The 20,131-nt window shown below is 54.1% G+C and overlaps 6 protein-coding genes across 6 annotated transcripts; 4 read left to right on the plus strand and 2 right to left on the minus strand.

The window, feature by feature from the left end:
• Positions 1-33: 33 nt before the first annotated feature.
• Positions 34-3,475, minus strand: AYO21_00267 (potassium/sodium efflux P-type ATPase, fungal-type; the record flags this gene model as incomplete). Its single annotated transcript, XM_022650257.1, has 2 exons — positions 34-3,186; positions 3,251-3,475. 2 exons carry the CDS (start codon positions 3,473-3,475, stop codon positions 34-36), a joined length of 3,378 nt encoding a protein of 1,125 aa, XP_022517583.1.
• A 2,153-nt stretch (positions 3,476-5,628) lies between these two features.
• On the plus strand, positions 5,629-9,480 carry AYO21_00268 (hypothetical protein; the record flags this gene model as incomplete). The annotated part of the gene is made up of 9 exons (XM_022650258.1): positions 5,629-5,694; positions 5,799-5,942; positions 6,009-6,174; positions 6,234-6,254; positions 6,306-6,432; positions 6,507-6,788; positions 7,729-7,905; positions 8,006-8,934; positions 8,993-9,480. The coding sequence occupies 9 exons, from the start codon at positions 5,629-5,631 to the stop codon at positions 9,478-9,480; spliced, it is 2,400 nt and encodes a 799-aa protein (XP_022517584.1).
• Positions 9,481-10,350: 870 nt separating this feature from the next.
• Positions 10,351-12,288, plus strand: AYO21_00269 (hypothetical protein; the record flags this gene model as incomplete). The annotated part of the gene is made up of 5 exons (XM_022650259.1): positions 10,351-10,446; positions 10,513-10,740; positions 10,851-11,058; positions 11,132-11,470; positions 11,606-12,288. The coding sequence occupies 5 exons, from the start codon at positions 10,351-10,353 to the stop codon at positions 12,286-12,288; spliced, it is 1,554 nt and encodes a 517-aa protein (XP_022517585.1).
• Positions 12,289-13,434: 1,146 nt separating this feature from the next.
• Positions 13,435-14,532, plus strand: AYO21_00270 (hypothetical protein; the record flags this gene model as incomplete). Its single annotated transcript, XM_022650260.1, has 2 exons — positions 13,435-13,531; positions 13,625-14,532. 2 exons carry the CDS (start codon positions 13,435-13,437, stop codon positions 14,530-14,532), a joined length of 1,005 nt encoding a protein of 334 aa, XP_022517586.1.
• A 706-nt stretch (positions 14,533-15,238) lies between these two features.
• On the minus strand, positions 15,239-17,449 carry AYO21_00271 (hypothetical protein; the record flags this gene model as incomplete). The annotated part of the gene is made up of 3 exons (XM_022650261.1): positions 15,239-16,180; positions 16,230-16,990; positions 17,287-17,449. The coding sequence occupies 3 exons, from the start codon at positions 17,447-17,449 to the stop codon at positions 15,239-15,241; spliced, it is 1,866 nt and encodes a 621-aa protein (XP_022517587.1).
• A 1,092-nt stretch (positions 17,450-18,541) lies between these two features.
• On the plus strand, positions 18,542-19,504 carry AYO21_00272 (3-demethylubiquinone-9 3-O-methyltransferase; the record flags this gene model as incomplete). Its single annotated transcript, XM_022650262.1, has 1 exon — positions 18,542-19,504. The coding sequence occupies one exon, from the start codon at positions 18,542-18,544 to the stop codon at positions 19,502-19,504; it is 963 nt and encodes a 320-aa protein (XP_022517588.1).
• Between the last annotated feature and the right edge of the window lie 627 nt (positions 19,505-20,131).

Here is a 20,131-nt window from a genome sequence, read left to right on the forward strand (position 1 = left end):
ACACACACACACATAAAACTGGGAAGTTTGGCTTCAAACATCCTCCCTGACCCTGGGCAGCACGTGCGGTTGCCGGACGTTTCTGTCCCGAGTGCCCAACTCCATGGTGACCGGGGTGCGCTGTTTCTCCTCGGATTTGCTCTTGGTGAAACTCCGGGTCATGGTGAAAAAACCCTGTCGGAGGGAGAGCACGGCGCTGGAGGGCCCGAGGCGGCGGCCCTTCATGCCCTCGGTCTCCTCCTCCTTGAACCAGCCAGCGGCGCGCTTGACGTACTTCCAGGCCTCCATGCCGCTGACGAAGACGAAGACGCAGACGATGGCGGGCGCCCACTCCCAGGAGATGCCCTTGTGCTTGAACACGGATGTGTTGAGGCCCGGGATGTAGACGGCCGGGAAGACGGACACGGCCCCGATGACGACCGACCAGAACAGGAACTGGTTCTCCCAGATGTCGGCGAAGAAGGGGAAGGTGCGCGTGTCGTGCGGGTTGATCCGGAACATGCTCCGCCGCATCGCCTTGAACTCCCACGCCGAGATGAGGATCAGCCAGGTCAGCTCGGCGAAGACGGCCGCCCGCGCCCGGAACACGACGTCGCACGTGTCGTTGTACTTGCGGTTGCAGTCCTGGCCCAGACCGTCCGGGCCCGGTCCGTACACGATGAAGACGAACGTCATCAGGCAGCACGTGCCTTGGATCGTCCCGTACACCAGCATGTCCGTGATCAGTTCCCACGTGAAGACGCCCTTTTTGTTGTCGTGCGGCGGCCGCTCCATCACGTCCGGCGACGCCTTTTCCCGGCCCAGCCCGAACGCCGGGAACGACGAGGTGAGCATGTTGATCCAAAGGATTTGCAGCGGCGAGAGCGGGAACACGGAAAACCCCGTGTCGTCCTGGAACCCCAGGCCGCAGATGAGGAGGATGACTTCGCCGACGTTGGACGTGAGGAGGTGCAGCACGAAGCGTTGGATGTTGTCGAACATGCGGCGACCCTCCTCGACGGCGTTGACGATGGACGCAAAGTTGTCGTCCGTCAGCACAATGTCCGACGCCGACTTGGCCACGTCGCTCCCGTTGAGGCCCATGGCGATACCCACGTCGGCGAGCTTCAGCGACGGCGAGTCGTTGACCCCGTCACCCGTCATGGCGGCGAACTTCTTCCGTCGGTGCAGCGCCTCGATCATCCGGACTTTGGTCTCCGGGGCGCAGCGCGCCACCACGAGGGGTAGGGTCGGCAGAGCGTCGATCTCGGCGTCGGTCATCCTGTCGAATTCCGTCGCGGTCTTGACAATGGCCGCCGCCACGTCCGGTGCGAGCGCGCCCATGTTCTTGGGAATGATGCCGACTTCCTTGGCGATGGCGGTCGCCGTGGACGGATGGTCACCCGTCAACATGGACACGGTGATCCCGGCGGTCGTGCAGGCCTGCACGGCGGCTTTGGTCTCGAGGCGGGGCGGGTCGTACAGACCAGCGAGACCCAGCAGACAGAGATCCTTTTCGACAACGCTCCGGTCCACGTCGCTGTGTTCCTCAATTTCCAGGGTCGTGTCTCTCCTGGCGATGGCCAGCACTCGCAAGCCCTGTTCGGCGAGAAACGTCATTTGTTCCAGAATGGCTTCCTTCAGGGTCGGAGTCATCTCTTCGTGCTTATCCCCCACGCCCACGGACGTGCAGAGGTCGATGATGCGTTCGACCGCGCCTTTGGTGAAGATGAGAGAGTGTTCCAGGCCGGGTTTCGTGTACACGACCGACATGCGCTTGATGGAGCTGTCAAAGGGGTATTCCATCTTTTGTACCCACCCGCTCTCCTCGAGCGTTTTCTTGCCGTAGTTGAAGCGGTGTGAGAAGACCTGCAGGGCAATCTCTGTCGGGTCGCCCGCCGTCTTCCACTTCTCCTCCTCTCCGTCCTCGGCGACCTTGCGGACGGTCGCCAGATTGCAAAGGGCTGCGGATTCTAGGAACGCCTGGAGTTCAGGTGTGACCTCCGGGTTGGACTTGACGTCGGTGTCGGATTTCTCCGAGGCCTTTTCGGCGTCCTTTTGTAGTTTCTCACTCGGGAGATCGAAAGAGATGCCCGCAGTGCTTCGCTTGCGGTCAAAGGCTTCTTCTCTGGCGATTCTCTCCGCCTCAACTTCCTGCCGCGACCTGGGCGCCTTGCCGAGCGTGACGGTGCCTTCTGTCGGGTCTGACGCGTTGTTGGAATTCTCCACGCTGTAGATGCCGACACCGGGAATCCATGCCTTTCGCGTCACCATCTTCCCCTGGGTGAGAGTGCCGGTTTTATCCGAGCAGATGTTGGTGACACCCCCAAGGGCTTCGAGTGCACTGAGTTGTCGGACGACCACCTTGCGTTTCCGCATCTGCGTCATGCCCACGACCATAGTGATGGTGAGGACGGCAATCAAAGATTCGGGGATGATGGCAATGCCCGTGGAAATGGCGTAGATGGCAACCTCGTTGGTGACGTTGAATCGGTTGACCCCAAACACGATGATGGCCAGGAGGATGGCACAACCAAAGAGGACGTAGGCGAGTTTGCTGAGCTTGATCTGTAGAGGCGTGCCGCCGGTGAGACCGAGGAATTTGCGCACACCGTCGTATGTACGCAGGGCACCTCCCTTGACGGGCTGCATGGGTCCGTACTTCTTCCTCGACATGGAACGGTTGGGCTTGCGTTTCTTTCCCTGCATCGAGGCAGCGATCCCTCCAATGGCCGTCGACATGCCGGTGTAGACCACCACGCCACGGCCTCGGCCCTTTGTCACCGTGGACGACGAGTACGCTATGTTGAGTCGGTCGCCCAGACCTAGATCTTCTTTGGCGATGCCGTGCTTGGTCTCGAATTCGACTTCTTTGGCAACCGGCAGCGCCTCGCCCGTCAAGATGGCTTCGTCGCATTCGAGGTTCATCACCTCGAACAGTCGCAAATCAGCCGGAACCGTGTCACCAGTCTTGATCGACACAATGTCACCGGGGACGACTTCTGCCGAGGGAATGGTCATCTCGTTCCCATCTCTGACCACCGCTGCCGAAGGGGACGAGAGTGACCGCAAAGCGTCCATTTTCTTCTCGGCCTGAAATTCCTGGTAGAAGCCAATGACGACATTGAGAACGATGACGGCGGTGATGACGGCGCCTTCAACGAAATCTTCCACGCCGTACGAGAGTGCCATGGCGAGCACCAACACCTGTTAACACGGTCAGCTGGCTCTACGCCTCCAAAACGAAACGGTTGGTAGAGGAAAATCATACCAGAATCATGGCGTTGGAGATTTGCTTCCCCAGAATGGCATACCAAGAGACCCCTCCATCGCCTTCAAGCCTGTTGGGTCCATACTTCTGTTGGTAGTCCTGGACCTGGGCATTGTTCAGGCCCAAGTCGGTGCTGGTCTCTAGATGACTGATGACTTCATCTGGAGAGAGGAGGAAAGGGTGCTTCGGATAACTCTGTTCCGCTCTTGTGCCCTTTTTGCCCATAGCAGGCGGCTATCCAAGGCGGGTTGAATTTATGGGCTGGGCAAAGGGGATTTCGAGGTTTTACTGCTTCCAGATAAGTTGGATGAAGGAGTCTAGCTTGCTCGAAATATCTGTGTCTTGACAAAACCACTGATTCTATGACATAGACAAGCAACAGTGAGTCATGACGTGAAGCTTGAAAAGAGTGAGAGTGGATCCCCCCTTCCCAGATCAAGGGACATGCCGCTGGTTATATAGAGCTGAAGCAGCATCTTATCGGAGTGTTCAAACCCCCGAAGGCCTGAACCCGCACGATCAGGTCCAAGACTTCCACCGTGTCCCTATCCTTGAAGCCAAGAGTCATCTCGCCGATATCTGGTCTTGACACAGCTGTTCTGCGCTCTTGGCGTGGGAATAGTGTCCCCCCAAGGCTACTTCGCGGTGGAAATGTGGCGAGGAGCAGTGCAGGGCGCTCCCATATGTGCGGAATCGGCCAAGCCTGGGCGGAGGTGGAGGCGGGTGATAGGGTTACAGAGGGGAAACACGCCCAAGAAGTCCCAAGAGGAGGGAAACTCCCCTGCTGGGGACTCTGTTTCGCCAGAAGCAATCCGCAGCGACGAGTCGGCATCGTCCGGGGCTCTTGGGTTGGACTTGGTTGACGCAATGGAAAGTCATACGAGCCTGTAAGCGAGCGGAGTCAAGACCTTGGGAAAATCTTGGCTCTTGGCGCCAAGGTCCCTCGCTCAATTGATCGCTTTCGCCGAGGCAGGAGTGGCAGGGTATGCGTGTCCGCCACTCTGATTGTGCTCCCAATCCTTGGCCACATGGAATCCAACCCGCGCATCATCACTTTGTACTCGTACATAACGCCATCTTGTGCGCTTTTGTCCATTGTCCATGGCATTCCGTGGCGATCTGGGCCAAGCATTTCCGTCTTTTCTTTCTTCTTCCTCGATGAACCATACATTCCGTCAGTGTCCGGACACGTGCGAGGCTACCTCTGCAAAGAACTACCAATTACAGACGTGGAGCGATTCATGGTTTTCTCGGGTCTTGGGAAGGCAGATCGTGGGGTGGGTAATATCTATATCTATCGTGATCCCGGCTTTTGCATCCGATGTTCGGCTTGCTACCCTTTTTCTTGGATTTCCGAGGACCTGGTACATACCCATTCATGCTCTATATGGGCTGGTATCTCTGCATTGATCGACTGACTTTTTCTGAAGGGTTACGGTATACAGTATCTATAAGTAGGTAGCTATGGGGTTTAGGGAGCTATGGTTGGTATTGGTTTTTTTTTTTTAGCAATGATTTCCTTCCCATCATTCCACAAGCCGAAGCGAAGCTAATCTGAAGCAAATGGTTGATCACATACAAGAGAACTTGACCTCAACCTCCCACTTCCTTCTCGTCTATGTTGTGCTGATATTGTTCATCCACGGCCAAGAGAGAATATCCTGATGGGATGGCAACAGACAGGAAGCGACATCGCATTCTGATAGGCGCCGAATGTAAAACGTCACGATCTGGCACAGTTTCTCTCTGTTCACTTACTGAATGGATGCCATCACTCCAACTTGGGGGACGGCTGGCTACGCATAGTCCTTCCCAAGTGCACGAGGATTTGCATCACACCAAAGATCTTGGACAGATATGATAGCACAGACTCCCGTTATCTTGAACCGACACATTTGGCCGCGGTGAGGATGCGTGGTGGTTCATAATCTCAGGCCATCATGTCAGGTTATCCATAAAAGATCTGTCGTCATCCGCATGACAATGTCAATCGATTCCCTGCGGACGTAACCCCACGACTTTCAAGAGATTGAGTTACGGCTGGTAGATAATATCTTCAACGGAGCCGCTCGACGATGTGGCGGCCCTTGCCGGGCAATGTGTTTGTGTTTGTGAATGTCCAAGTCCCGGTATTGAGGAATGGGTGTTTACCAGTAAGTCGCCACACCTTACAAATGGACATGCTTTCGGGGCTTGTTCTAGAGTTCTAGCCTCTAATAGTTAACCGGTTCTCTGGTCTGGTGAACTTGCCGAGACTCTTCGGATCCGGCATCACTCGGTATATCGTCGAGTAGCTGCTCACGCAACTTTTTCCATCCCCTCGTCAAGGTCGAAAAATATACCGTTACAGCTCGCTAGACTCAGCCTTCATTGCCGACATGTTAGCAGGAAGGGCGACCGCATTGGTCGGTGCAGGCACGCAAGGTCGACGGCTCGCTTACATGGTGAATATCCGTGCCATCCCTCCGTCGAGTTTGACCCCATACTGACCAGCCCTGGTGCAAAGTGGTCGAGTCAGGGCCGAGCTGTTCATCTTATTGATGCCCAGGCAAAACAACTTTCCGACAGTGTCAAGTACATTGACCAACTTCGGGCTGCCTCTCAGAATCCAAGCCAACGATGGGGCGAGATTAAAACGTTTACCTCGGACTCGTTACCGGAGGGGTTGAAGGATACGTGGTTGGTCGTAGAGGTACCGCGAGCATCATTGAAGCTGTGAGCTAGGATGTCACGTTGATGATGAATATTTCAAAAACAGTGCGTACCGGAGAGGCTGGAGCTCAAGCGACAAATGATCACGAAACTCGACGAGCTGGCAGCCCCCGAGACTATCATCGCATCCAACTCGAGCAGTTATAGCATTTCCGAAATCATTGGTGGCCTGAAATTGCCCCATGAGCGACGCATTCTCAGTGCTCATTGTTGTAAGTACTCGATCAATATCAGAGCAAAGGACCATTCACTGACAAGATATATCATCCAGACTGGCCTCCGGAGACTTCTGGTAAGTACCGAGTGAAGTCATATCAACTGCTCTCTACTGACCTCGTCAAAGCTATCGAACTCATGGGTCATGCAAATACTGATCCTGCAATCATTCCACTCCTCATGGAGCAATGTCGGGATCATGGCTTCAGTCCATTCCATGTGAAGAAAGATTCCATGGGCTACATATACAACAGGTGTGCTCACCTCTCGATACTTTCAGACCCCTCTTCACTTTCTCAGAAGCACTAATGAAGTCTTTGTGGAACAGGATTTGGGCCGCAATCAAACGAGAAGCATTGCTCACGGCGGCAGAGGGTGTGGCTACTCCGGCGGAGATTGATGCCATTTTCAAAGACGTTCTGAAGACGCCGAAAGGCCCCTTTGAGCAGATGGACGTGGTTGGGCTCGACGTTGTGCTCAACATCGAGGAGCATTATGCAGAAAAGCGAAAGGATGTTCCTCCTGAGCCTCGCCAATATCTCCAGCAATTCGTCAAAGACGGCCTTCTCGGTGTCAAAAGCGGGAAGGGGTTTTATGAGTATCAAAGCTCGTGAGGAATCTGAACTGGGGTTTGACCTGTTGGTATAGACAATGTCAAAGACTTCGCACTGTCAAGATGCTTCCGGTCGCGAGAGAGCTTTCCTATAGATATATGTATGTACCGACATGTACCTAAAGTATGTAAAGAGCCCAAGGCCGGGGGGCTCGGCGCGTGACTCACCCCCGCAAACTTGCCTAGAAGCCCTAATTCCTACTTTGGGGGTCCCTATCGAACATTCTCTAGGCGGGTTGGCGGGGTTTGGGGCCACCTAGCCGCTTGGGTGTTTAGTATCAATAGGCTTAGGTGCTTGCCGGCGACCAACATAGTTTAGCGTCTCCCGCAAAGTTCGTGCCGCATCACCACCACTTCATCTCATCGCCTCACCTTCAACACTCCAATTCTCCTCCACAAACATCTCTCATGTATCGGCGTTATTGTTGGGGATCCCCGGGCTGCCATCCGCGCCATCATGTCTCAAGGAGAGATGGTCCCGCGCCGCGTCCAATTCTCTAGCTGCGACGAGTGTCGCAGGGCGAGAGTCGGTTGTGATGCGGGCAGGGCCCGCCGGAACCGAGAGGATCAGCAGGAGCTCGTGTCCTGCACGAGGTGCCTCAATCGCCAGCTCAAGTGTACATTCGAGGTTTGGCTGACCCACTGGCTGCTCTGACTGACCTTTCACGCTGACCGAGCATCTTCTCCCCAACAGTGGATGAAGCCGGGTACAAGCACTGCTGTATCCAACCGCAAAAGCCAGAACGCAAAACCTAGGAGGAAACGGTCTAGGGGGTCCACGCGAGAATCGACGGTTTGCGAAGAGAACAAAAGTGACACGGCTGGCGAATCACTGCCCAGTTTCCTTCACCAACATGCAGAGAGCGCCTCAGGTGAACCATTGGCAAGGTATGCTCCAACACTTACAAGTAAATGAAGCGCTCTCTAACCCTTACAGGACGACCTATGAGTGGGGCTGGGCTTCGGCTCAACTATCACAGCCTCTGCTAATCCAACCTCATCTGACCCCAGAACCGGTCAGTGCTGTTGAACGCCAATGGCTTCATACCATATACGAGGGGGCGTTTGAAACCATCTTTGGATCTTGGATGGGCCGCCACAGCAACCCTTTTGCGTAAGCCCGTCACTATAGGTTAAGCTCAGAACGTCGCTGACAGCATTAGTTTTGGAGAACAGAGCCTGGCGGACGTGGTTAGTATACGACGCGTTTGCAGCGAACTCGACAGACACATCGACGAAGAGGACGCTGTGGCCAACACAACATCGGAACCTGGAGCTTCACCAGATCTTGCCAGGCACGAGAAAGATACACAACTCAACCAGTTCCTTGACCATGCCGTCCAGTCTTTCGCCGCTCGCTGGCTACCTCTGACGCAGCAACATAGTTTGCCAGGGCTATCCCAGGCAGACATCGTTTGTCGTCTCTGGCGCCGTGCGCACACAGACATGCTCAAAGTCATCAACAGACCTTCTTATCGATCTATGTTGACTCTGCTATTGTTTGCCCTGACACCCATCCCGGTGGGCATATCTGAAGAAGAAGAACTTGAAGGAGTATCGGGACAAGTCTGCGTTCACGCAGCACTGCAGCAGATTCAGACACTTCGTGCACGTCAAAAGAGCCTGCAATTCAACGGAACAAGAGTCAACCTCACCAACTCGAACCGACCCATTGGAGCCAGTCCTGCCTCACTTGCCACCGCTAATTTTATTATCGCCGAGAGTACTGCGTATTGGGCAGCTCTGACATTCGACACCTCTGCCTCTTTAACCTTGAATTGCCGGCCATTGCTATCGTCTGGGCTTTTTGGATTTGAGTCTGAGCCATCCTGGCGTATGGTGCAGACCTGTATTGGTATCTTCCGCGAAACGACGAGAGATTGGAGCAATCTTGATGTCGACCTAACAGACGAGAAAGCAAATCAAGTCATAGCGGCTGGAGCAGCATGGAAGTTGCTGGTCTGGAAACTGACTGCCAATCTGAAAGAATCTCTGCGAGATGGTCACGATGAGGCAGAGGTACTCAGGGCCTTCAGCTCCGTGTCCAACGCCATCGATCAATTCAACATCACGTACCGAGAGTTGCTCATCGCGTGTCAGCGGCGGATACAGTTCTTCAACCAAGAAACGAGACTTCGCTGGTGTAAGCCTTTCCCGTTCCTGAAGCCTTTACGAAATCGTGTTACTCAAACTGTTTACAGATGAACTCATGCTGCACTATAATTTGGCGATTTTGATGGTCACTGATATTGCGACTGCAACACTACGGGAGGACTTGCTCTCCCTTTTCTCAGCAAAGAGAGTCGATGCAGAGACCTGGGTCATGAATTGCCTCGTCTTTGGGTTAAATAACAAATATACCTTACGACTACAGTCTGAGCCAGCCGTATCCGACACCGGAATCGCCCCTATTCAGTTGGCAAGCTTGACTGTCCCCTTAATTGCGATCGATCCATATCCCCACCATGTCGTTGCAGCGGTGAAGCTCATGCAACACGCCATTGAGAGAGACTTTGGAGCCGAAAAGATTAGCGCAGATGCTTACAATAATCTGCGTTGTACCCTGAAGCAAACCTTGGAGCAACTGCCGCAAGTCTCCAAATCGGTTCAGACAACAAGAGCGGAGTTTGAGACAGCTGAATTTCCACCCCAGCCACTGTCGCCTTACACTACTAAATCGGTTGTGTGAGAACTTCTTTGACCGCTCGATCTCCTCGTCAGTTCGCCGGGCAACGCACACAACCAAATGAGTAAGATCGCTGGAAACCTGAAGAATCAACTTACGAGATCACGCCACCCCCTATCCATATCCGACGACCACGGATTGCTGAGGCTGGTACAAGGTAACAGTGTCTGGACATTCTGGCTCGGTCTTTTCAGAAGTGGCAAGTGAAACAATTGGCCGCGCAAAGTGATAATGCATTACTGTGGGTAAGGAGATCCTCATCTCTGGAAATATTTACCCACTGGTTCTAATCAGCAATAGTTATCTACACAGCCATTTGTCCGATGGCAAATTGTGCATTTTTTTCCCAACGTTTGAGTGCGGGTTGCCACGCGAATGATGTCCTTTTGCGGTTTGGATGCAGAAGGCTGCCTCTCCCCCTGATGTTGCATCCGGATCCGAAAACAACCTTGTGCGGGAGCTTATCCGTTGGCTGAAGGCAATAACACCACGTTGGGGCGTCAGATTTGAGCTATCCAGCCAATGACAATCCCTTCTTTAGCGAAGGCCTTCGGGTCCGGTCTTTTGGGCTCCATTCTCCGCCAGTGAGAGTCTTCCGCCAAGATATTCGCTCCCGCTAGGGTTATCCCCAGAGGGGTATATCTCCTACAAGCACGCGGAGAAACGTGGAGTTGGCGATTGGCAGGGCCCTTCGCTTCCGGGGGCCTGGGCACATGTCAGAGGCTCACACGCAACGGTTTGACCCTGGACAGCGTTGACGTATCTATAAATTTCCTGCCGTTTCCTCGAGATCAGCACTTCCGTCCTCGGTCTGTCCTGTCACACAGTCACTGAGGCTACAACAAATTTCCTAACCCAGCACTACAGTCCATCATGGCTGAGACTGATTCCGCGACGCCCCAGAAATGGTCCGAAGAGCGTGTGGAGAAGCCATCGATCCACGAGAAGGACGTGGTGTATGAACATGCTGTATGAAATCGAACACCTTGAGGTTCTACCTGCTCGTCGTTAGCTAACACCTCCTTGCCGCTATAGAAATCAAAGCACCATGACCCAAATTGGACTGGCGAAGGGGTGGACACCTCACAAGTCGACCCCAAGAAGGTCCTACGGAAAATGGATTTGCGCCTGATACCCATGCTGGCGATCCTATACCTCCTGTCTTTCCTCGACCGAGGCAACATTGGCAACGCGAAGATCGAAGGCATGGAGACCGACCTGAGTCTTTCCGGGCCAGAATACAGCCTTTGCGCGACCGTCTTTGTGAGTTTTGATCCCGTGCCAGTACAGCCACAGACTAATGCCAATCGTCACCAGTTCTTCACATACTGTGCATTTGAGATTCCCTCAAACTTGCTTTTGAAGCGCCTCAGGCCTTCTGTTTGGTTGCCATCCATCATGGTAGCGTGGGGTACGTCTTTTGCAGCGTTGGCAGACAGATCATCAAGTTGACAAAGCTAGGCACGGTCATGACCTTGATGGGTCTTGTTCAAAGCTACCATGGCCTTCTCATTGCTCGTATATTCCTTGGTGTCGCCGAAGCTGGCCTCTATCCTGGTGTTGCATACTACCTGACAATGTGTGAGTAACCTCTTCTGTGGTCAGCCTTTGGCCATCTTGATTTATGACATGCAATGCTGACAGCACCTTCCAGGGTATTGCACCGAAGAACTGGCTTTCCGCCAGAGCCTCTTCTTCAGCGCCGCCAGCGTGGCCGGCGCCTTTTCAGGCTTACTTGCGTTCGCCATCGCCAAAATGGACGGCGTCGCTGGCGAAGCAGGCTGGCGCTGGATCTTTATTCTCGAGGGCATCGCAACTGTTGTCGTTGCCGTCGCAGCTTTCTTTCTCTTGCACGACTTCCCCGACACGGCAAGCTTTCTGACGACCGAGGAGAGGGCATGGGTCGTGCATCGACTCAAGTACCAAGGGAGCAAGAAGAGCGGAAGAATGGTCGCTGAGAGCGAGCACTTCGAATGGAAATACGTCATCAGAGGTAAGTGGATACCCTTTTCTTTCTCTCTACGACCAATGAGGTTAGCGCAGAACCTTGTTGGTTCAGCCTCGTGAGCTCAGCCTCGTGGTCTCGTTTAGCGATTTGATATTCAGAATACATCTAACCTTCGCACAGCTCTCACGGATTGGCAAATATACCTGTCGCTTTTCATGTATTGGTCTATCGTCGTACCCTTGTATGGCATCTCTTTCTTCCTGCCGACAATCATCAAGGAGCTTGGATACACGTCGGCGACAGCACAGCTTTTGACGGTTCCGATCTATATCACAGCTGCAATTCTGGCCGTCATCATCGGGTGGGCTTCGGACAGAGCCACCAAGCGAGGAGCCTCGCGCTGGCCCTACATCTTCTTCCCCGTGTGCGCCATTCTGGTTGGCTTCGTCATCGCCATCGCCGGTTCCGCTGCTGGAGATATCCCTGGCGTGGTGTATGCCGGCGTGTTCATTGCGACCTGTGGAATCTACCCCGCTTTTCCGGGCAACGTCACCTGGATCGCCAACAACCTCGCAGGGAGCTACAAGCGAAGCGTCGGGATGGCTCTACAGATCGGTCTGGGCAATCTCGGAGGCGCCATGGCGAGCAACTTTTATCGCAGCGTCGACGCGCCCAAGTATCTGCTTGGCCACGGTCTGGAGATCATGTTTGTCGTCTTCGGCCTGGTGGCCATCATTGCTTTGCGGATCTCGTATGGAGTCATCAACAAGAAGAGAGAGCGCAGTGGGGCCGCGGAGGGTTTGACGGACGAGCAGCTTGCAGACCTCGGCGACAAGAGCCCGTCGTTCAGGTATACGCTGTAGGCTGGTCCGAGGGTTGTCGGGAGCAGTGAGCCCACCAGATTTCAAGGTGCTCGAACTGCGCGGATGGTGAGAAGCCGCCGTCCATTTGAGCCTGTTCTCCAGAACTCAATCCGTTTTCGTTTTCCAACTCTCGACATTTTCGTCTTCTTCGGCCCAGCGAGCAATCCTCAGATGAGAGGATCTCTTGTACTAGCACAGATTTATTCTATGAATCACTACGACCTGTCTCGATAGGAGTTATGGTCTCAAAAATGGACTTTTCCCCAAGTCTCCTGAGGATCATGGTCAGGGCCAGTCAGTCAGTCATTCAATCACTCGGAGTTGCTGACCAGGATTTGAGTACTTCAATCGAGGTTGCCCCACTCGAACTTATCTATCTTTACTCTGATCAGCGAGTACCTCGTTATCGCGCGACGCTATACAAATGCAATGCGACACAATGTAATGCCCCGATCCAAGAAGCGCCGGCTTCGGCAAAGACACGGATCCAACACATGATGTGGTGTTTTTTTTTTCTTTTCCCCGTAGCCGGCCTGACTGATCTGCCCCCGTCTTCCTGTCTATCCGCTTGGCTTGAGTGTCCGTCTGCTTGTCTGCCTTGGTCGTCTTGCTTCTCCACACGCAACTTCTATTTACCCGCGTTGCGGGGGAATTTCAAAGTCCAAGCCCAAGCCGAAGAAGCGGGCGGCAGTCCCTCATAGCCGACTGACAGACACACCATTTAAAACAACCGCAAAAGTATATCGGGGCGTCGTACATCCCATCCCATCCCATCCCATCCATCTAACCTCCTTGTTCGTACTGTGTACAGGGGAATAGATTTACACATCTGACGTGTCGGGACTCTCCGAGTAGAGGAGACACACATATACATACACAAACAATCCTCAGAATAAGTCGGGGTGGACTGACTAGACTCTGTCCGTTACTCGAGACTTTGCCCGGGTGTGTGTGTGCGTGTGTGTGGGTAAGTCGACCATAGTCAGTCAGTCAGTCAGCTGGTTAGTCAGTCTGTTGGTGACTGAGCCAGCGAGCGAGCAAGTGCTTCAGTGGGTCGTTCATACCCAGTACTTAGCCGAGTTAACGGAGACAAAGGGATATCAAGACGAAGGAAGAAGGGAAACGGTCTGTCTCTCAGAAAATAAGATGGCCCAAGTCCAAAGCCAGAGTCAAAGTCAGAGTCAGGCTCAGGTTCAGGTTGATCTCGGAGGAAAAGGGGCGATTGTCACGGGCGGTGGATCAGGTATTCATATTTCCCACACACACTAACACACACACATTCCCCCCCTTCGGTCTATCCACCACGATCAAGTGTGGCATGCTGACGTATCGACAGGAATCTGTCTGGCTTTCGTCCAGCACCTGTACCGTGCAGGATGTAACGTCTTGATCTGCGACCTCGGCCTCCATCGCGAGGCGGTGGCGTGGCTCGACTCGATCGGCCAGAGTGGTGGCGGCACCACTTCTCCAAAACCCGGACAGACTCCCGCCGTTGCGTCTTCTTCTTCTTCTTCTTCTTCTTCTTCTGCTTCGCCGCGTGTCGCGTTCCTCAAGACCGACGTCTCGGACTGGAAGCAGCTGGAGCAGACGTTTGAGGGCTACGCCCGTGAATTCGGTGGGGGGTTGCCGGACGTGGTGTGTCCCGGGGCCGGGGTGTACGAGCCGTCGTTCAACAACTTCTGGAACGACCGCGACGACGACCACTACCAGCTGCTGCGGATCAATCTGGAGCACCCGCTCAAGATGTCGCGCATCGCGATCCGGAAGTGGGTGCAGCAGCGGAAGCGGGGGGGCATCATCGTGCACGTGTCGAGCACGGGCGCGCAGAAACCCAGCATGCTGACGCCGCTGTACGGGGCGGCCAAGCAGGGCGTCAGCAACTTCACGCGCGGCATGGCGCGGCTGCAGGACCTCGAGGGCATCCGCGTCGTCGCCGTCGCGCCGGGCCCGACCATGTCCCCGCTCATGTACGACCACCCGGAGGCCCTGCGGTTCGTCGACCCGGACAAGGACAAGCTGTCGACCCCGGACGAGATCGCCCGCGGCATGATGGCCGTCGCCTTTGACCGCGACCGCTTCCCGCCGGGGACCGTGCTCGAGGTCACCCACCCGGACCGCTGGAGGGAGGTGTCGTTGCTGAATGACCCGGGGCCTGGTCCCCATGCCTTCACTAGCAGGAAGGAAGAGGGCATGGCAGACGTCTATGCGGCGCTCGACGCCGACAGGAAGAGTGTTTCCGTATAAGGCTCCGGCGCACGTTTACCTCTTGCCTAGTGTTAATATTTATAGTTCCAAGGGCAGACAGAGGGCGGCGACCGACCGACCGACCGACCGACCGTGGTCAGGACAAGACTGTAGAGGGAAAGTGGTATCGGCGATTCGTGCTGGGTCCTTTGCCATGTATATCTCTGGACTAGGCTTTGCCTAGCCAGCCTCGCCAGCTCCAACGTGAGACCTGTATTTGCCCTAATAATGGATCGAGTTTGTTACTCTGCGAAGCGTCCGACCTTTGACCTTGGCCTTATCACTTCCACGGCTCGTTGAAATCCCTTCGCGTGTGAGGTTTAGCTTGTGCCACCCCGGTAGTGGTAGATCAAGCCACCGCCGACAAACCCACAGGGCGTACGCCGAACAGAACGATCCCTTTCAGTCGACGAACTTTAATCACCACAATCCCCAGCGCAGTGCCCACCACCGGGGCGCAGAAACTGTAAAGTGACGCTATCCAAGTGGCTCCTTCAATCGTGAAATTGTACGAAACGGACTTGTCAGCCATTCAAAGTCACTGACTCTGACCGAAAATTCAATCGCGTTGCAGGGCGTCCTATGTTGGCATCCATTCCCGGCTTCATCTTCGCGCCCATTTGTTCAATGTACGTGTTTCTCTTTAACTTGCAGTGAGTCGGGACCCTCTTGCGGCTTCATGCCAGCATTGATCCGGCATATGAATTCAAATGTCATTCACAGCAAGTCCGAAATCCAGCTCGTCGTACGGATGACCGAACATGGTTTGGAGTTGCAAGCTGAGGTCGTTGGTCCATTCTGCCTCCACAAAGATGGAAGGCGGGTGATGGTTAAAGAGAACGGAGAAGAGCTGCGTCGTCTCGGGTGTGGCGCCAGGGAAGAAATCGTGATAGTCGATGCCATCCGCAATGTTCAACTCGTTTAATTCCAGCGCCTGAGCCGGCTGGCTGCCTAATATCTGGGACGACGAAGCTGTCGTTGTGTCCGGGTTGAGGCCGGTCAATAGCTTCTCGAACCCCAACAAAAACATCCTTGAGGAGTGCCACAATTGAGACATCTCCCTTAGAGCAAGGAATAGAATGTCGATTTGTGCGTTCGCGGCTGCTTTGAGAGGCTCGATGCGACGTGCATGTAGGAGGGCTAGGATGGCGATACTGATGTACCAGCCCGCTACGCCTGGGAGGAATGCAATCGAGCCCCGAGCCAAGAGGTCTTCGAAGATACGCGCAACGCAGGAAGCTGAGAGGACGGCCGCACCATATGCTTTGGGGAGTGGTTGCGTTGAAGCACTCATGTAGAGGAGAGTGATGGCCGATAGATAAGGCAGATGGAGCTGGTGGACATTGCGGTCGAAATGGGAGGTCGTCGCGGTGCTGAATGGCAGCCTCAAGCGTGGCGGTAATGCATTCACCCATTTGATAAGCCTCTGGGCAAGCTCAAAGGTAGATGCATTTGCGTCGCTGCGGTTGCGCAAGTGCTTGGACAGGTCACCGATGATCTCGCAGACCTGAACCCAGGATATAAAGATTTCGGCCTGATCTCGCCGATCGCTTGGAAACTCGTCCAGACTGGGGAGTTTGACATTGGTATCCTCGGAGTGGATGATGCACGGACGTCCTTGACACACCGACGTCAAGCGTTCTCTTGACTACAAGAGGGTCAGCAAGGCTGGGAACAGAAAACTGAAAAGGACTTACAAATAGTGTCCACCAGATACAACGTCTCAGGGTTATTGTTTCACCCAGTCGCATCGATTGTCCCGGGGTTGCCTCACGATGGAGGCCAATTTCCTGAGCCAGTCGGATTGCTATGGATGTCCACCAGTATTGACTATCCATACTGACAACACTGGGCGGGCCAGCGCTCCACCAGTACGTTAGGATGATGGCGACGATCCTCACCAACGGATTGCGTTCCGTGTTGCCATGGAACAGTACCTTGAATCTCTCATAGTGTACGCGGCGAGCTTGATGTGAAAGTCTCGGGGGATTGATTGTGGTCCCTAAGAGCCCTAGGGCTTGTTGCAGAAGTAGGGATCGTGCAAAAGGGGATCGATCGTCAAGAAGGTCTGCACGGTGTAGGACCGGACACCAGGGGTAGCAATACTCCACAAACGTCTCGGCGTAACTCTGTCGCAGAACGAGAGACAGCTCAGGGATGGGATGACGCGGTGTTATTAACGGGCTGATACTCTGATCAGAGTCATCCCGAGATGGATGGTCGAACATGGACATGAACCCTGACTGTCCCAAATAGCTTCGCTCGCGATGACCTTGATGAACTTCAGGCACTGCAGCTGGCCTAGAGCCAAGGGATTCTGCGCCGTATCGCTCGCTAACACCATCATCCGCCTTCCTCACGGAGGACTGGCCCGCTCTGATATCTCCCGCTTGACCATCTTTGAACACATTCTCGGGCAGATCGGTCGGGGTATAGCTGGCTCGATCTAAAGGGGTACCTGCAACAGTATCTTCAGTAGCGGATGGTGGAATGCCAGAAGAGCTGGCACTCAAACGGTGGTGAGCCCCCCGGCGTCGGGACTGTCGAGCACTGTAGTGTTCTAAGTAAGGAGACCTCGACAGCGACCAAGCATATTGAAACCTACTAGCAGCTGGAGTTGGTCGCCCGACAATTGCTGCATTCGCGGTCGGTCGTGAGCGAGCTGAGGTCACACTTGATCTGATACCGGTCACTCGGGTGTCAAACATTCATAGCGCCCATATGGAAGAGCACAAAGCGCAGCGTCGAACCTACCTTCTTCTGGTGGCATCGTATACACACCAGATTGGCTCTGCGCCTGATCTGGCGGCTCGTCGGCGCGGTTATTTCTGCCATAAGTAGCTGCCGAAAAGCTCTTGCTTACTGTGAAGAAGATGACGGTTGTGAAAGACTTTGCCGAGTACACTGCCCGCAACATCTTTGTATATGCACAATTCGCATTACCGAGTTTCCTGCGACGGAGCATGCGGGGAATCGGCATCAATCAAAATGCCGAAAACATCCGGTTAATTGTCTTTTGCCGAGCGCACATCCAGACGGGACCTTGGCTAAACAGGATGCTCTAATTAGCCAGAGTCCGTGCTTGTACTTGTAGATCCGACCATTGCCTTGGGTTGCCACTATTCCAGCTGCCTTAGACTACCTGTTGGGCGCGAGTTTGTGCCTTGATCGCTTTGTGTCCTTTCATACTGTGACTAGTGGAGCTGAACAGGAGGTTCTCGTCGGGTTTCGCTTATGCGCGAAATAATGAAGCCGGACCCAGAGACATGTGCAGTACGCTGAAACTGGTATTACTCTATCCCTTCTCACCTTGTGTCTGTTATGTCCGCTGTATTAGTCCATTTAGCGACGTTGCCTTCGAGAGTCAACTTGTTCGCTCGTAGGAAAGTGATCGGTCGCGAAGGGCGGTTCAACGTCCTTTCCCACCCTCGTATAATCTCTCCATTCCCTAAAGGCCGTGAGAGAATCGCATCTGGTACCCTCAAAAAGTCTGTCGGATATTGTTATCTCTCATCTTTTGTGCCCCGGAGACCGATGTCACTCAATGAGTGTAAGCATTTGCATTACGCCATTCTGGTTTCGTGTGAGTGCGAGGGGAGGAAAATGAGGCTTCTGTACGGTCTCTGACATTTCATAGAGAGTTAGCAGAACCTCATGCTTCGGACATGTGAGCATGATACTCCACTAGGCAGTGGGTGTTGTTCATGGTGAATTGAGATCTGAGGAATGTTGTACTGACTGGCGAGGCTCCGATGGTGCGTTTCTCTGATTGGTGGCGGTCACCTGAAAGGCTCCCTCCATCCACTCCATTTCTCCAGCTCGACATTGACATTTTGAGATGATTTTCGAGACTGCCCACGCTGCACAAGGAATATCACCCACTCCAGTCGAGAAAATGCTGATACTTGGAGACAATGTCGAGCTTCGTTAGCGGCCGGATCCGCTGTGCCACTTCCTACCACTGTGACTCGAGATACGCATCCAATTGAACACTCGTTGGCGCAAGACAATGGCTGCCACCGCACTTGGTCCCCTCCAACATGCGGCAAAAGGCGCGGCAACATGCTCAATTGACGCCCTACGAACACCTCGGATGGCAAGGTTATGCTCACAGAGACTAATGCGGGAAAGAGCAAGGACACAAAGTACAAACCCACAGCGCCACCGCTTTCACTCCTCTACCGCAGGAAGTGCGAGCACAGCATCCTCCGTCTCTGCCTCCGAAGTCACACACTTCTCCCGCCTCGCCTCCTCATGGTGGGATCCTCACGGTCCATCTCGCCTACTCCATCTGATGAACCCTCTCCGTCACGACTTTATCCGCTCGTGCTTGCAAAGGTCTTCCTCGACCGAGAATGAGAACGAGAAGAGATATTCATATCTGGACGTTGGCTGCGGCGGAGGCATCTTCGCCTCTTCTGCCGCTCGCCTCCCCACGACTTCGCGCGTGACAGCCATCGACCCGACGGCGAATGTCATACAGGTCGCAAAGGAGAATCAGCGGTCCGACCCTGCCCTCGCCGCTCCGGGGAAGCTCGAGTATCTCAACTGCGCGATCGAAGACCTCCCCGCACCAGCCACTGACGATGCAAAATACGATGTATTGACCCTATTTGAGGTTCTCGAACACATCGACTCGCCCTCATCCTTTCTCGAAATCGCCATCCCCCACCTGAAACCGGGCGGGTGGCTCATCGGATCGACCATCTCGCGCTCACCCATCGCCTATCTCACGACGAAACTAATCGCCGAAGCACCCATGATAGGCGTGGTACCGCGCGGCACACACGACTGGAACAAGTACATCAACCCGCCGGAACTGGGGGGATATTTCGAGTCCGGAAGGGCTCCAGGACGGTGGGGAGAATTCGTCACACAGGGGGTCGTCTACGTCCCCGCGCTGGGATGGCGGTTTATCAAGGGCAGCGAGGAGTTTGGGAATTACTTTTTTGGGATACAGAAGCTGGAATGAAAAAAAAAGGAAGGAAAAGAACCCTCGTCTTTCTGAGGGGCCTGGCCTGGAAACATTGCGCCCAATCTACCTCCGATAACCATTCGAATGACTTCTGGATGTGGTCCTCAACCAATAGTGCCCACTATGTCCGAAGAGTCAACGACATATCCCGGGTCCGAGGATGATAACACCACTCACGCACACACACAAGCTCGATCCCATTCGACCAGCAACCTGGACGGAATGACACTCCCATTCAATCCTCGCCCCCCGTACAATGCACAATTCATATCTCGTGACCCTTGACCTGTGACCCACGACCAACAACACAGACACCACTACGAGGTACATATCAACACGACCTCGGAAACCCCACGCAGAGCAAATCATACACTGTACTATACTTACCAACTAACACTATTCCGCTATAAAAACAAAGGAGGTCACTGCGAAGAAAGGCAAGAGATTATCTCGGATGTCTCTCAACGCAGGAAAAAAATTCATGTACATTTATTTACCCAAGAAGAGGGAGGAGAATGGGTCGGGGATATCACAAGAGGGTATCCAATTGTCAAATCTAGAAACTCTCGCCACTTGTGTTGTATTGTACAATTCTCTTGAGTCTCCAAAGGACCTGTAGGCTGT

The sequence above is a fragment of the Fonsecaea monophora genome (genome assembly GCF_001642475.1).
Source record: "Fonsecaea monophora strain CBS 269.37 chromosome Unknown Scaff1, whole genome shotgun sequence".
Taxonomy (NCBI): domain Eukaryota; kingdom Fungi; phylum Ascomycota; class Eurotiomycetes; order Chaetothyriales; family Herpotrichiellaceae; genus Fonsecaea; species Fonsecaea monophora.